This window comes from Daphnia carinata, chromosome 3, assembly GCF_022539665.2.
Source record: "Daphnia carinata strain CSIRO-1 chromosome 3, CSIRO_AGI_Dcar_HiC_V3, whole genome shotgun sequence".
Taxonomy (NCBI): Eukaryota; Metazoa; Arthropoda; class Branchiopoda; order Diplostraca; family Daphniidae; genus Daphnia; species Daphnia carinata.
Window position 1 is genome coordinate 1,804,549 of NC_081333.1, and position 15,445 is coordinate 1,819,993.

General features: G+C 40.1%; 6 protein-coding genes across 7 annotated transcripts; 2 read left to right on the forward strand and 4 right to left on the reverse strand.

Annotated features, from left to right (window-relative positions):
• Nucleotides 1-9: 9 nt before the first annotated feature.
• On the reverse strand, nucleotides 10-3,025 carry LOC130693713 (protein spinster-like). Its single transcript, XM_057516904.2, has 13 exons — nucleotides 2,770-3,025; nucleotides 2,560-2,692; nucleotides 2,343-2,467; nucleotides 2,174-2,264; nucleotides 1,696-1,749; nucleotides 1,484-1,630; nucleotides 1,375-1,405; nucleotides 1,189-1,304; nucleotides 1,026-1,122; nucleotides 786-950; nucleotides 609-707; nucleotides 333-527; nucleotides 10-272 (listed from the first exon to the last, which is right to left on the reverse strand). The coding sequence occupies exons 1-13, from the start codon at nucleotides 2,954-2,956 to the stop codon at nucleotides 90-92; spliced, it is 1,623 nt and encodes a 540-aa protein (XP_057372887.1). The 5' UTR covers nucleotides 2,957-3,025; the 3' UTR covers nucleotides 10-89.
• Nucleotides 3,026-3,157: 132 nt separating this feature from the next.
• LOC130693712 (protein spinster homolog 1-like) lies at nucleotides 3,158-5,751 on the reverse strand. The gene is made up of 10 exons (XM_057516903.2): nucleotides 5,242-5,751; nucleotides 5,039-5,171; nucleotides 4,861-4,961; nucleotides 4,685-4,799; nucleotides 4,415-4,615; nucleotides 4,225-4,356; nucleotides 4,051-4,154; nucleotides 3,809-3,966; nucleotides 3,636-3,734; nucleotides 3,158-3,574 (listed from the first exon to the last, which is right to left on the reverse strand). Exons 1-10 carry the CDS (start codon nucleotides 5,642-5,644, stop codon nucleotides 3,359-3,361), a joined length of 1,662 nt encoding a protein of 553 aa, XP_057372886.1. The 5' UTR covers nucleotides 5,645-5,751; the 3' UTR covers nucleotides 3,158-3,358.
• Nucleotides 5,752-5,941: 190 nt separating this feature from the next.
• Nucleotides 5,942-9,386, reverse strand: LOC130693714 (protein spinster-like). 2 transcript variants are annotated; one of them, XM_057516906.2, is made up of 12 exons: nucleotides 9,227-9,386; nucleotides 8,417-8,604; nucleotides 8,213-8,345; nucleotides 8,054-8,154; nucleotides 7,874-7,988; nucleotides 7,610-7,810; nucleotides 7,407-7,538; nucleotides 7,239-7,342; nucleotides 7,009-7,166; nucleotides 6,827-6,925; nucleotides 6,538-6,742; nucleotides 5,942-6,237 (listed from the first exon to the last, which is right to left on the reverse strand). In XM_057516906.2, exons 2-12 carry the CDS (start codon nucleotides 8,592-8,594, stop codon nucleotides 6,107-6,109), a joined length of 1,557 nt encoding a protein of 518 aa, XP_057372889.1. In that variant the 5' UTR covers nucleotides 8,595-8,604; nucleotides 9,227-9,386; the 3' UTR covers nucleotides 5,942-6,106. The 2 variants fall into 2 exon arrangements, with proteins under 2 accessions (XP_057372889.1, XP_057372888.1); XM_057516905.2 differs by lacking the exon at nucleotides 9,227-9,386 and having other exon boundaries at nucleotides 8,417-8,727.
• Nucleotides 9,387-9,624: 238 nt separating this feature from the next.
• On the forward strand, nucleotides 9,625-12,280 carry LOC130693711 (RUN domain-containing protein 1-like). The gene is made up of 10 exons (XM_057516902.2): nucleotides 9,625-9,852; nucleotides 9,919-10,015; nucleotides 10,086-10,232; nucleotides 10,298-10,454; nucleotides 10,560-10,654; nucleotides 10,719-10,943; nucleotides 11,007-11,137; nucleotides 11,198-11,680; nucleotides 11,748-11,842; nucleotides 11,929-12,280. Exons 1-10 carry the CDS (start codon nucleotides 9,728-9,730, stop codon nucleotides 12,033-12,035), a joined length of 1,662 nt encoding a protein of 553 aa, XP_057372885.1. The 5' UTR covers nucleotides 9,625-9,727; the 3' UTR covers nucleotides 12,036-12,280.
• A 61-nt stretch (nucleotides 12,281-12,341) lies between these two features.
• LOC130693736 (secreted frizzled-related protein 3-like) lies at nucleotides 12,342-14,216 on the forward strand. The gene is made up of 10 exons (XM_057516928.2): nucleotides 12,342-12,408; nucleotides 12,478-12,551; nucleotides 12,635-12,695; nucleotides 12,753-12,802; nucleotides 12,865-12,992; nucleotides 13,060-13,160; nucleotides 13,224-13,313; nucleotides 13,419-13,583; nucleotides 13,659-13,768; nucleotides 13,844-14,216. Exons 1-10 carry the CDS (start codon nucleotides 12,366-12,368, stop codon nucleotides 13,889-13,891), a joined length of 870 nt encoding a protein of 289 aa, XP_057372911.1. The 5' UTR covers nucleotides 12,342-12,365; the 3' UTR covers nucleotides 13,892-14,216.
• On the reverse strand, nucleotides 13,764-15,326 carry LOC130693746 (V-type proton ATPase 21 kDa proteolipid subunit c''-like). Its single transcript, XM_057516944.2, has 7 exons — nucleotides 15,143-15,326; nucleotides 15,011-15,059; nucleotides 14,866-14,949; nucleotides 14,634-14,781; nucleotides 14,443-14,572; nucleotides 14,266-14,381; nucleotides 13,764-14,208 (listed from the first exon to the last, which is right to left on the reverse strand). The coding sequence occupies exons 1-7, from the start codon at nucleotides 15,213-15,215 to the stop codon at nucleotides 14,179-14,181; spliced, it is 630 nt and encodes a 209-aa protein (XP_057372927.1). The 5' UTR covers nucleotides 15,216-15,326; the 3' UTR covers nucleotides 13,764-14,178.
• Between the last annotated feature and the right edge of the window lie 119 nt (nucleotides 15,327-15,445).

Here is a 15,445-nt window from a genome sequence, read left to right on the forward strand (position 1 = left end):
GAAGTACTATAAGTTCATTTCTTGGATTCACTGCATAGTTATTATTTATTTAAGAATTTTGCTTAATGACGGTGAGCAAAATGAAATGGTTACAAGTATTCGCTAATAACAATGGCAGGAGGGAGTACTGTTGGTTTCATTGAATCGCTTACTGAGTCAGACTGAATGGAATTTGCATTTTTAATTTGATTTACGGCTGCAGCTCGATCGACTTCCGCTTTGTCATCGATGATCGTCCACGAAGTGGCGATGAACGCAAATGCACCGAGGACCTAAACCAAAACTTGCTTTACTTAACTACAAAAAAAGGGAACTGAATTGACCATTTTTACCTGAATGAATAACGCAATAAACAAGGCGTATTGAAGGGCCGTGAAGTCCCGCTCGGCTGTCGTGACATCAATGGGTGACAAGTCACAATCTTGCTCTTCAATTGGAAGCGTTCCATTGCGTACAAATGAGGAGGGAGACGCAAGGTACTTGGTACTGTAGCCCGAGTCCACAAGGGGTTTAAACGCGTCCGATAACTACACATCGAAATACGACAATGGTCATAGGGCCATTCCATTTTTCAGGTGATTCAAAGGGAAAGAATAGTATGAACTAACCAATCCAATAATGTATGGGCTCCCAGCATCACCAAGGACGTGATTCAACAGAATCTGGATGGCTTTAGCAGATGATCTTCTCGTAGGAACAATAGTGTACTACAAAGGCCATGTTGGAAAATTAAACCATTATTATTAGTAGGTATCTAAGCGTTTGGTTGGTTAGGTCACACGTACCATAAGCATGTCTGTGGCAAGGGCCCAATTCAAGTTGAGAAACCACTGGCCGAAGAAGAAGGTAATGTAAGTGGGAGCTTCAGGACCGCGGGCTAAGATTGTCATGGCGAAAATTAGTGGTACGCTAGCCAGAACTCCAAAACCACAAATTTCCGGGTCGATCGTCTTCAGATCGTTACAGAAAAACAAAAAGATTTAAGAATTCCGCTAAATAAAAGCAACGGTAAATAACTGAGCTACCGGATATTTGCCGCGTAGTTTCGTTCCCATTAAAGAGCCGAAAATCACGCCCATTAGGCCAGTCACGACCGTTATGAACCCAAAGACCAATGACACTCTGTATAAATCAAACGGAAAGAGTAAGCTAAATTAATCACTGTATTTTTAACTATGGTTTTCATACCTGCCGAGGAGATCACTGATGTCTTCCGACTGTTGCTCCTGTTGCGTCACCAGTCCTAACGTGATGTACTTAGGTCCCCATGCTCCGAACGCCCCAGCAATGAAAGCCACAGCTGTCTATGCGTCAAAGAGATGTCCAACTTATGTCGTAGAAATCACGCGACAATTTTGAATGATTATTACATACCGAGGCGATGCTGATCCAGATGTAACTTCCACTAAAAAACAAACAAAGACAAGTATGTAACAATTAGTTATTTGAATTTCAAAATATCAATGGTTTATGTCTGTGTTACTGTGTGGCGAAATATTTTAGGTCATTCATCCATGACGTGGTTTTCATCCTACTACCCTCGCTCTGGCCGCGGGGTGGATCCTGGAGGAACAGCAGGATCAACACAACGGTTATGAACCCGAAAACGGGCGTCACTCGCAAACCCCATCTAAAGAAAACAAATGTCTTTATTAGCACAATTAATTTTTACGAGGCCATGGAGTTTAGACTCACCGCCAATCGTCGGCTGCGGTGGCTACTTCAGCAAAAATAATATAGCCCAATCCACTGCCATGAAAATCATGAAACTTTGTTTAGTACGGAATTTTCAAGTTCGTTTAGTACAACAACAACTGATGCGCGTCAATTGTGACACGTGACGAATACTTATAGACTCTATCGCACCATCGCATCGATAACGGATTATTGTCAGTCGATGTTCAGACGTGTTTGAATTGGATTTGACTTTTGTTTACAAAGTGAAACGAAAAAAATGGCTTTGCAAGTCAACCGTGGGAATTTTGTGGGTTATTTTATCCTGTCGGGCAGATAAAGAATGTTTTTAAAAAATCCCTTTCGTTCTTAAACTAAATCCGTAAAAAACAGTAAATATTGGGTAAAGATAACGTGACGAAATGCCCACATTTGAAATCCACGTGCAATCAAAGTGGAATCGGTAAACAGAGAAACAGACACTGAATGATAATTATACCTTCCTACTGGAATAGCGAAGTAATAGACAGCAAGGTATTTCGAGCGGACGTTACTTGCGTAGAGATCGCTAATAATTGCCGGGGCCAAAGCTGGGCAGTTTCATGTAGGAAATCAAAATGAAATTATTAATATGCCAAAATAAAAACTATTGCAAGTGAACAACGTACAGCTAAAACAGGCTTCCCCGACGCCAGTCAATGATCTGACAACGATAAACGACCACAGTTCTGGCATAAAACTAGCCGTCAATGTGGCGCAAGACCAGAAAAAGATTCCAAGTAACAAAATTAACCTGTACGAATTTAGAAAAACGATATCATTGTTAGCATTCTATACTAATTTGAAAAATGAATAGTGTAAGAAAAAATAAGAGAAAATACGAGCCTTCGTGAGTATCGGTCTCCTAGGTAACCAACCACAGGAGAAAAAATGACGTATGGAATGATAAACGCTGTTTGTAAGAGGCCAGCTTGTGAGTCAGTAGCTCCTAGATCGCACTGGATTGCTGTCAGGATACCTATATGGCATTGGAAAATTGAAAACAAATTTCAGTAAAAAGCATTTAATAAAAAGGATTTACGTAATCCAGCTTACCGGCGATGCCGAATCGATCCATGTAGTAGGTGAGATTGAAAAAACAAAGAATACAAACGGTAGCTACTTTCAAGCGAGATTGTTTCTTGCTTTCCACTTGAACGGTTTCATCCTCCGGTAGTTCGAGTTTTTCTTTATTGCCATCGGAAGTTGTTTCCGCCAACTGGTTGTCTGTTCCGGCATCCATTGCGATCGATCTTTACGGACGTGAAAAAGCCTTTAACCGTCTAGAGATGAGACAAAACAAAACATTCGATTCGGAAACGGTGGTAAACCGATAACCACTCACGATTAAACAAAAGCAACAAGATCAGTTTAGTAAACGTTCACAGGTACAAAAGGACAGACGATCAGTTCTCAAATGAAAACCAAAATAAAAAAAACGAATCTTGTTTTCTTTTATTCGATTTGAACAATAGTAGACAGCATTACTGGCTCAGAGAGAAAAATAAACGGACCCTAGTTTTTTCCCATAAGATCAGTTGATAGGATTCCAGGGGCGTGGTTGGAGTTGATAACGTATCGCAAGACGCTATTAAAGTTATTATGTACGTCAGCATGAATTCGAAAAACAGCATAGTATTTGAGCTTAATTCGAAACACGTGGAAGTGCAATAGCATTGCCATCTGCAACTGCACGTTTGGCTTTGTCTCTGTCGCCGAGAAGATACCACGATCCGACCAGAAAGAGGGCGGCACTCAACAGTTGAATGAACGGATTTATGAGCAGGGCGTATTGTAGTGATGTATACTTGCGGTAGTCCACTGAATCAGACTCGATGAGCGGTTCAAACGCATCCGAGATCTGACGTAAGAAAAACATGATCAGCTACATGACTCCATGAGATCAGTGTACGCGTACATACCAGACCGATGATGAACGGACTGCTGGCATCGCCAAAGACGTGAACTGACATGATCTGGAACGTCTCAGCGGTCGCTCGCCTGGTAGGCACGACCACGTACTATAAGCGATATTAAGCAAATCAAATTTTGAGTCACAATTTCAAGCGAATTATGGAGCTATTTTGATGAGTACCAATAGAATATCTCCGACCAAGGCCCAATTCAAATTGATGAACCACAGGGCGATAAATGAGAGAATATAAATCAAATAGAGGGGTCCGAGACCGGCCACTAGGAAGCCGTAGAAAAAGGGGACAGAAAGTAACATCCCGATACCGCAGATGAGAGCGTCTGTGATCAACAAATTGAATGAAGTTTGAGTGGGAGCGACGTATGGCACAAGGAAAGATAGATGAGTATAATGAAAATACTAACCAGCTTCAGGATAACGAGCACGAAGTTTGATGCCCATTAAAGCACCAGATACTACAGCTGTGATTCCAGAAACGATGCTAATAACTCCATACACCAAAGATATCCTGTGTCACATGTATAATACATGGATTTAGAACGGACAAGAGTGAAAATGGCGTTTGTCAATGGACTTACTCTTCAAACGTGTGCTCATCATCTAAAATGACTTTGCGACTAAGCACGACGAATTGCGGACCCCATACACCAATAGCCCCAATGACAAATACTAAGGCGACCGATGCAGTCGTCGAAAACATGAAGCTCCGGCTAAAGAAAATGAAAAATTTTAATTTGTTTTCCTCTCAATTTCGATTAAGAAGTTTACTTGTGTAAGAGATAGATTATGTCTTTTTTCCACGAAGTGCTGACAAGACGAGAACCTTCACTCTCGCCTCTTGCTGGTTCTTTCAAGAAGATAACAATAAGGATTACGGAGATGAGGGATAGAATTGGTGTGACACGAAGTCCCCAATTCCATGAGCCTGTTGCTGCTGCTACGCCCGATCCAGTAATATAACCTAACCCTCTACGAATGAAAAGAAACAACATAATAAGTGATTTGATCCATTACACAATTAAACGTGGTTTTTGTTACCCGCCAACAAGCATCATGAAGTAAAACATGGCCAGCATGTTAGAACGGGTATCACCGACGAACATGTCAGCAATCATTGCCGGACCGATAGCCGAATATGTTGCCTCTCCAATTCCTTAAGAAAAAAAATTTAATTAAATCGTGCAATTCATATCCGTAGTATTTAGTGATGTTACCTCCTAGGCAACGCAACGCCAATAGAGAGGAATAGGTGGTCATGTAGGAACCAGCCAATGACACCAAGCTCCAAACCGAGAGTCCTACAATCAGGATAATCCTTTTTACACGAAACAGGGATATATAAAATAATCAAGGTGAAATCGGAATTATAATAAAGATTAAATAATAGCGTACTTTCTTGAAAAACGATCGCCAAGGTAGCCGACAAGCGGAGCCACCACGACGTAGCTGACGATAAAAGATGATTGGAGTAAACCGCCTTGCAAGTTGCTCAATTCCAATTCGTCAATAATGACGGGTAAGATTCCTTGTCAACGATTCAAGTTCACGTATTTACACAAACATTTTGGGTTAGTAATGGAATCAAAATAACATACCGGGTAAAGAATATCGTTCCATAAAATTCAAAAGTTGGAGCAGGCAGATGAGGAGCGTGTTGATCATATTCGTTCGATTGATTTGATTTCCTTCTGCTTCGGCCTTAGCATCTTGTTTAAGTGCTCCTAGATCCATTGCCGATGAAGAACTCTCAGAACTTGGGGGACTCTTTTCACCGACAGCGTCCTCCGCTTTCTCTACGCTGTCATTAGATTGTGATTGATCAGTTTCTGCCATGGTGTTGAACTCTGGAAAAAAACAAAACAAGAAGATCACAAAAACAAACAGCACAGCAAGACAGCGTAGAGAGCGACGGCCTAGACGGAGTAGCCTAGTCGCTGATTGTCCACAAACAAAAATGGGATGTCCTCGGAGACCTGAAACCGCTTGTGTGATAGCCATAGATATCGACCTTTTTACAAATTAAAGCCACCCGTCAATCAAGCAGCCAATGCCACATTTTGTTTGTTTCCTTGTCGTCATAGATTAAACGAAAAGAATATTTTCGTCTGGTACACTTTGAGATAATGGACCAGCGCAAACTTTAGTTGATTTTTTTTGGATAACGAAAGGCTTTAAAATGAATGGTTGCAATTTTTCGGTCATTCATCGGCACTAGGGAATCCTATACTACACACACAAAAAAATCATCCATCAAGGTTCTTGCATAACCTAATAGAAGCCTGCGAAAAAGAAAAAAAAATGAAATAAAACTGTATTCTAAAAAGTTGAGCATATTGGCCACTTGGAAAACCGTCAGTTTGGACCTATAAAATTGAATGACACAACAAAAAATAAAAAAACAAAGGTAATCAAATTTTAGAAAGTAAAAAATAGAAACAGAGGACGGAGTATTCCGTAAATTTAAACGGTTTCCAAGTTGACTTCATCCATTATCTGGGAAGATCTCTTGATCATCACGGTGTGTCCGGAAGCGGCAGGATCATTGGCAGGAACGAAAACGTGGACTTGGCTGGCTTTACTCTTGTGGTCATCTGCATTGATTGTTGATCGATTCAAAATTAACCAGTGTATGTTAAATAAGACGAAAGGAAAATTTAAATATAAGTTTGCATCGTATTGGAGTCACCGGATACGGAAATAGTATTATTCTACCATGCAATTGGCTAGGAAAGAATAGACCTCTTCCTTGAAGAGTAGTTAGTCCATGCAAGGCTATTGGATAGTAGTAAGAATGTTGAATATTAATTAAGACATTTTCAAGGCAAGTTCGACGATTTAAATAGAAAATTTAAAAGCGTATAGGGATAACGATAATACTGATATGGACTAACACAGGACGGATTGATCTGGTATGCTGACTGCCACAGCTCGCGTGGCTTTCGCCCGGTCGGAAACCAGGAACCACGAACAAGCGAGAAAGAAGAAGCCTCCGAGGACTTCAACAAAAAGTATGACAAATAGGCCATATTCAAGGGACTTGAAATTCTGAAATGTCTCCGAATCGGATTCGACAGTAGGTTTTAAGGCATCGGAAATCTAATTGTCGGGGTGAAATATTGCAGGGGAAAAAGTTGAATTAATAGAGCAACTTGACAAAATTATTAAGGTGAATTGTAATACCAGTCCAACGATGAAGGGACTACTAGCGTCACCAAAAATATGGCACACTAGAATTTGGAATGCTGCCGCTGTTGCTCGTCTTGTTGGAATGATCACATACTGTAAGGAAAATATGCAGATTAGATAGCGAATAAATTATAACTACTAAACTAAAAATTCTGGTATTGGTAACGAAGCATTACTAATAGAATATCACCAACAAGCGCCCAGTTTAAGTTAATAAACCAGAGCGCGAGGAAGGCAAGAACGTAGATGGCATAAATAGATCCCAAAGAGAGGACCAAGAGGGCATAGAAGAAGGGTGCGCTGCAAATCATACCGACACCGCAAATGATTGCATCTATAGACGAAAAACAAGGAACGTTAATATGTCATATGGGTTTGAAACAAAAGACAAATGTGTCAATCTTACCGGCTGAGGGGAACCGGATGCGCAGTTTTTGACCCATGATGGACCCGGATACAACACCCAAAAGGCCAGAGGCAATCGTAACGATGCCGAAAACCAACGAAATACTGTCAAAACAAAAATAGATTTGCATTTGTGGCGCAATCCTACGGAGTAGCGAATAAAACTTACTCGTCGAAAGAGAGTGAGTTATCATTAACGATTTGTCGGCCGAGGAAAACGTATTGTGGGCCCCAAGCTGCAATGGCGCCGACAGTAAAAGTAACCGCAATCGACGCGATGGTCGAAAGCATCAAGCTCGGACTAAACGTTGAAATAGAGAAGATTGCCGGGCTCATTACGATGAAGGAAACATAAAACTTTGACGATTATACTTTTTAAGGAGGTAGACGATATCTTTTTGCCATGAAGTGCTGACGAGGCGAGAACCTTCACTTAGTCCTCGAGGAGGATCTCTCATGACAAAAGCAATTAGGAGGACAGACACCATCGACAATATGGGAGTTACTCGTAGCCCCCAATTCCAGGAATTAGTGGCGGCGGCCATGCCAGATCCAGTAATAAACCCTAGACCACTTTGAGAGGCATTAGCTTAAAGGTAAACTGGGCATAGGCTAGTGGGAAAAAATGTTGTTTACCCGCCGATTAAAGTGGTAAAATAAAAAAGGGCCAACATCTTAGAGCGGGTGTTACCGATATAAAGATCACCGATGACGGCTGGCCCAATAGCAGAATAACTTGCTTCTCCTATTCCTTTTGAGGCAATAAGAAATGTATAAACGATATGGGACGCGGATTTATTAGCACTTTTGTGTTACCTCCTAGACAGCGAAAAATAAGAAGGGTTTCGAAAGTGGTCATAAAAGATCCCGCCATGGTCACAATACTCCATACTAATAAACCACAACCCATAATGGCTCTGTAAAAACAAATATGACTTGATGAATTTGCTAGAGAGAAAAATTGAATTGACAAACCTGCGGGAATATCTGTCACCCAAGTAGCCCACTATAGGAGCAACAACTACGTAGCTGACAACAAAGGCCGACTGGAGTAAACCACCTTGGAAATTGCTTAACTTCAAATCGGCGATAACCATAGGCAAGATTCCTACAAAATTAAATAAAAAGAATCAGTTTTGCTATTTCATTGCTGGCTGACGATGTTCTTTCAAGACGTACCTGGTAGCGAATAGCGGTCCATAAAATTTATCAAATTACAAAAACAGATGATAAGTGTAGTGAGCATTTTGGCTCGCGTGACTTGTCCGCCACGGCTCCGACCAGCATCAGATACTTGATGTTCTTCATGATCAGTTTCCGGTGCTGTAATCGAACGTTTCTCGGGATCGTCGTCCATTATGGCGGTACTGTTTTCAGGAAATTGATCAGATTGTGCCATTCTTTAACTCCCTTACTTCAAATACAACTGTTGAAGTACAACTTGGTTGGATGTCACCAATTGTTATCGATCAACGGACCTTCAAACGACTAACCTCACTCTTCTAAGGAGCCCTGGATGACTGAGTCAGACAGTTCTGTCCCCACAATCCATATAGAAACACAAGACACAGTATCAAATGGAATTTGTTTTAATAGTCTATCGCGAAAGAAAACTATTCTCCATGGCTTCATAAAGGGGGCGTGTTTAGAGAGTTGTGGTAAGTATCTTATTAATGTGATAATCTCCAATTTTTAGAGGAAGCTGTGGTAGGGTTCAAACCAGCTGACTCTAGGGAGTACATCACTTTTTTTGTTATGTTTTTTTTCATGAATGACAGCATGCGAACGGAATTAACAAATTAACCAAAAAAAAAACGCTTAAACCCTCTAACTGATATGAACTAGTCTATAACACTAATCCCAGAGGCAAGAAACAAAGATTGACACTTACATTGTAAGGAATCAAGTGCTGCGTTGCTTCCTGTACTTGCCTAGAGGTATACTACAAACTACGAATGCCGAAAAGCGACAGATTATCAGGACACTTACCTTGATATGGTAATACTACAGATGTTAGGGTTTCATTAACGAAACATGATGCACTGAGTAGAGGTGGAAAACTGTAACTCAGCAACTTTCACTGTTCTTCCTTTTTTTGAGATGCCCAGCAACAACAAATTGAACTTACATGGTTTTTTTCAGACGTTCGCTGCGGAGCCCGCCACCTATGATGTATGACAGAGATTACGCTTGAGTAAAAAATGTTATTATAAAGTTATGATTATTATTATTGGAAAGAAGTGTAACTACAAAAATACGTCGTTTCACACGAGAAGAAAGTAAAAAATAACTTTGTACTTAAAGCATTTACTTGTTTTTAATGATGGAATAATCGCGTCACGTCAGCTGAAGTGAGAAATGTCCAAGCAGACGACACGCTTTTTAATAATCAGTCTAAAGATTTTTTCCGCCTACGTTGGCTCCTGTCTCCATGTTATTCCTAGTCTAGTCAAATAAAGTGTTAAATTCATTAACTTATTTCTTAACAAAATGGAACAAGCCGAGTGTTTAGATGATGTGATAGCTCGAGGGGAGCGATGGGATCCGCTTGGATCAGCTGAACCCGATAAAGATGCAAATAGCTTTGATCTTGAAGATCAAGACTATTGGCATAGGTGAGTAATTTCACTTCACATCTATAAAACTAGAATAGAAACCTAAACAAGAATATTTTGAATCAGCTTTGCTAGCTATGATAGTGAAAAACTTCGTATGCTAGAGGAAGAACAGGAACAACTAAATTCCTCACTGATGGCACTCACATCACACTTTGCCCAAGTATGTCCCATTTCAACAGTCTAAAAATTGTGTGCAAGACAACTATATGCATGTGAAAAAATATGTTTAGGTTCAATTTAGACTTAAGCAAATAGTAGATGCAGAGCCTGAGACCAAAGAAACATTATTGCGGGACCTTGAAGAGTTTGCTTTCCGTGGAATCCCAGATTTTCAAAAAACATTCTGCTATGTGGAAGAGGGAAAACATTCTGAAGAGGTTCACATTTTCTACATTTAAAAAAAAGACATTATCCTTAGCTTTTTAAAATCATCTTTATGAAGGATCATGCAACTAAGATGGAATCTCATAGAGTTAAGCAACAAGATTTAATAGAACAGTTAAAACAGCAGCTCGAAGATTTAGAACGCTATGCGTATGAAACCGGTGAAGCTGGTCTTCCTCAAAATTTAATAGTTGAGCGCCAAAAAATCATTATTGGTAAGTTGTCTTTCGTTTTTTACACAATTTTTTTACGAGGTTTCCGGGAAATCAATGCGATACTTATTAATACCAAGCATTCTTTGTTTGCCCTACGCCTTTTAGATCAAATGAAAAATAAACTCCAATTCAATGTTGATGATCTGGATAAGTACACGGTGGAGGAATTGAGGCAGCAGGTAGATCAAGCTATCGGCCAGGTACGAAGAAGTATAATATGAATGTCAGCGACTTTGACCCAATTTTCGAATAATTTGCGTTTAGCTTGTCAATCCATTGAAAATAAAGGAACAGTTGGTTACACAGCTGAAGACCCAAGTTACAGATCTTGAACGATTTATCGAGTTTCTACAAGGCCCAGCCGAAAGTAAGTGCCAATGCTCTGGAACCCCCAAACCTGCAACTGGAAGCAAATTTTCAAGGATCAGCCGTGGTGGCAGAGCAAGTAATTCATCTTCGCCCGAACCTTTGCAGCTCAATGAGAAACGGGTAATGCTCTAACCAATGTCATCTTAATAAGTTCAGAACATTAACAAAAGTTGTGTGATAAAGGAAAAAGTCGTTCAGACGCTCCGTCGGATGGCCCACCTGATGCAGATTTATGTCGTCTCGCATTTTGGGTGCGGTATAGGCACTCATTTCCCGCGCGAAATGCCACCAAAAGAGAAAAATCAAAAACTTAGGTAAATGCTAAGGAGTTTCAAATTTTGTGTGGCTAAAAACTCTTCGATATTGCGTTCCAGGGAGGGACTAAACCGGCTAGATCAGGCCGTATTAGAAGTGATGCGAACGGCATCCGCGAAAACCAGAAAAGACCAAACGCTATCTTGGGAACCTGACAACCAAATAAGCGTCGTCAAAGCAGTCCGTAAAGGGCTCTGTCCAGCACTTCGGGATCTTCTGGCTCACGGTTTCCTCCAGCCAAATACTACTAGCAGTTTGGTTCCTTTCCTTAGCTGCGCTGCGCCTAGACCTAGCACGTCATCTGGTGCTTCGAGTATTCCACATCCTTGGCAACTCTTTGTTGCTTTTTATCGTACTAAAGACGGCCAGGCAGTAATGACCAATCCCCAGAGAAGCCTGGCACAGTCTTTTTCATTGGAAATTCAAGGTGGGACAAGCAAGCAGAGTCTTCTAATGGCCATAGGCAACATTATCGCAATGCATCGGCCTTACAAGAGAGGACCTGAAGCACATTTCAAAGCTTTTCTTTCCAGTGCACTCAAGTATTTCGATCATTGCACATAAAAATAGCATTTTGTTGTAAATGACAATTTTTCCTTTTCCATTCAGTGCCAGGAAAATAGTTCCATGGTTGCGTATAATCTTGCGGAGCCCCGCCTTGCTAGATGAATTCTACGAGCCTTGGGCTCACGTTGTTCAACCAGGTTTGGCGTCACTTTTTTTTCTTCAATTGATATACCTTTAAAATGGTTTAAATTTAAATATATATACATATTTTTTTTCTAATCAGAGTTCGACGAGATCTGGAGGATTTTAGAACCATTACAAAGCGTTGAATTTCAGTTGCCTGAAGATCTATCGATCCGCTCCTTGCGCAACATTTTCGACGCTTTTTAGGTTGTCTACATTTCACATACTTTTCTAGTCACATTATTCCACCGGGCATTTCGTTTTAATTCACGTTCTTTTGTTAAACATTCCGTTAAAGTAATCTCCGCCGTTTACCCTTTCTAGTCTAAGATTGCTGGTGTTCTCATTTTACGTTTATTCTTTCTTGATTTTCGGTGTCTTTTGTGGTCTTATGGGAGGATTGAAGCTTCAAGGCATTCAATCGATTATGTTTAAATACACCTGTGCATGAAGCCATACGTTGAACAACGCGCGACTTGCAAGGTATTAATTCCGGGTAACTCGGAGTTTCTAATTCAATTGTGAAAGAAGTATAGGATGGTGACGGTCGTCTCCTGCATAACGCCACCATCGGTTCCAGGTAGGTAAAAATATTTACTTCCACGCAATGTGTAAAGAATAAAGTGTTGTCGTTGTATACATGAATTAGCACCTACAGTGAACACCTCTACAATGAGTGGAAATTGCCAATCAATCACGATCCCGATGTGTCAACAAATGCCGGTGAGAACAATAGTTCATCTGCTTTGCCTTTTCTTAGAAACGTCAAATCGTAAAATGGTTCGATCTTACTACGTTATTAATAGTACAATGCCACGAGAATGCCCAATCTACTTGGAATGACACACCAGGATGATGCTTTGATAGGTTTTTAACTTTGTAAAATAAGTAAAGTTGTTAATAATACTAAAACATTACATACAGCTCTAGAACAATTTCGCTATTTACCAGACACAAACTGCTCTCCGTATTTGGTAAGTATTTATGCTATGTTTACCTTATGCGAATTTCAATGATGTTCTGGAACAACAAACAGGTATTTTTTCTCTGCGTCATTTATACTCCAATTTGTACGTCTGAGCTCCCATCGTTCTTGGCCACCATTCCACCGTGTCGACAGGTGTGCGAACAAGTTAAATCACACTGCGAACCACTCGTTAAAAAGTAACATTTTTGAATCACTCCTCACGTTCCTTAGGAGTAATATCACAGAGATCTATTGTTTTTCTAGAATGGGATTCATTTGGCCTCCTGCACTAGAATGTTTTTCTTTTCCCGACGTCACTAAGGCCGAGAGTGTTTGTCTAACTCCTGAAGCTATACTGAAAAAAAGTACAAATGGTTTTTGATGTCACAAAGACAACACGCATAAATATCGATTTTCACCAATTTCAGACACAACAATAAAATATCCTGAGAACTGTCCATGCTTTCGCCACCCTAAATTAAAACAGCGCCTCTACCTCAAAAGGCGCTTTGATTTCGGTACGGTGAATCGATTACAATGACACCACTTAAAATTACAGTACATGATCCCTAAACACAATGTTTCAACAATATTTTCATGGACCGCTACCTTATGTTGGACAGCCGTTAGAGGAAGGGTGGAATGGTCGGAAACTTTTGGCTCTCTAACTTTAACCAATATAGAGGTGATTGAAGTTTTCAAACATGGTAAAGTTCGTATCGATTCTGTTTCCAGAGAGATTTTTTGGACAAATACTTCGTGCGGCACATGCCCGCGGCTTGATCCAGGTATATCTTGTGTTGCCTCTACCCATTAATCATATTTGCGGATTGTAGTCCTAAATGCAATCTTTCATTTTACAGGCAGAGAATATTTCCTCTTAGGACACGAGGACGCCACGCGTCAAAGGCTTTTGTATACACACTTGAGTGTCGGACTAGAATGGCGGAAAAAATACGCGATGCTGATTGGGGTAAAGGACTGATTTAACAGTCCTTAAACTTTGTGTTCTTAACTTTATTTGATCGGATGCATACTCTTGCGACAGAAATGGGAAAAGGCTAAGAAGCAGACATCCAACACAAGAGGCAACTAAAACCATTAATTATACCATCTGGTCACATACCCAAAGATGCGCTGCCTCGTTTTATTTTTTAAATTACAGTTACAATGTAAGTTGATTTGGTGTTCTATACAAGGGTTCAACGAGACTTCTGAGCGCTATTAATGTGGGATAAGAAAAAAAAAGTTTGGATGACAACAGACACGACCAAATGGCATAAACATCTGACTAAAGAAACATTCATAATTAAAAAAATGCAATAAAAAAGGAATAAAAAAAATATTACAGTAAAAGGAATGAATGTTACAGAAATCGTCTTCTTAGATGTCTCCCATTTTAATCCTTGATGACTACAAAATAATAAACAATTAGTTAATCTCACAGCACTTTTTCAAAAAATTAATTACCATTAAGATGCCAACAATAAGTCCAAAGAGACCAACTGCACTGCCGAAAATTTCCACGATCAAAATCTTGACGAAAAGGGAGGGATTAGCTGCATCAGCCAGAGCTGCTCCGGATCCTACGGTCATACATTGATACAGTTAGTGGCCAACAATCATATTTACGCATGATAGACATACCAACAATTCCGACCGAAATGCCACAGAACAAATTAACTAAACCAACAGTTAAACCCGATCCAAACATGGCAAATCCGGAAAAGTAGTTTAGTGCAACTTTCTCAGGAGATGCTTTTAACGGATCATATTTCTGCGGGAAGCCATAAACATTAAATCATTGTATATGCCTTATCTCTCTTAAAGTATATTACATCCAACATTCCAGCAAGGACTATAGCAATGATGAGTCCATAAATGGCAACAGCCTCACAGAAAATAACACTGATCAAGTTCTTGGTTTTAATCCTAGGAGCCTTTACACCTCCACCAATAATGCTTGAGCCAGTAGTGTAGATACCACTGAAAAAAAAAAGAAAAACGAATAAGTCATACAAACCTCTCAATTTTCGAATATACACTCAATCGCAATAAAAAGAAACTCACAGAGCAGCTCCTATGACTGATAGGGAAACAGCAAATGCAATGCCAGTGGTTGCCCACATGTAAGGTGTAATCGTTTCCAAGAACCTGGAGTTAAAAGATAATTTATCATTGTACTAAATTTTCACAAGTTCTACCCAAATTATACCAGCCAATATCAATTCTTTCGCCTTGTCCGGTGAGAATGTAGTAGATGCCTGTTGGAAAGAAAAATACGATAAGATATTGCAAGTTAGTCTGATGAAAAGTAGGAGATGTTAGAAGAATCCTAAATTTTTACCAAACACGACGACCGCAGCAGCCAATAACCCTCCAAACGAATAAATATAAGTTTCTCTATACCGTGCAGCCATTTTATTTTATTTTATTTTCACTCGAAGGACACTATTCCGGACCCAACACAAATGAAGAGTTCTAACACTGGTCAGAGTGACAGACTGCCAAAGGAAGGGAACTGTCATGTGATTTGGTCTCACGCGCTTAACATCTAGCGCTGCTTTGCTTTACTTTTTATGCCAAAGTCGCTAATATTGGTCGTTAGATGGCAGGGAGAGTTTTTCTAACAGAGTCATCTAGTGACCAA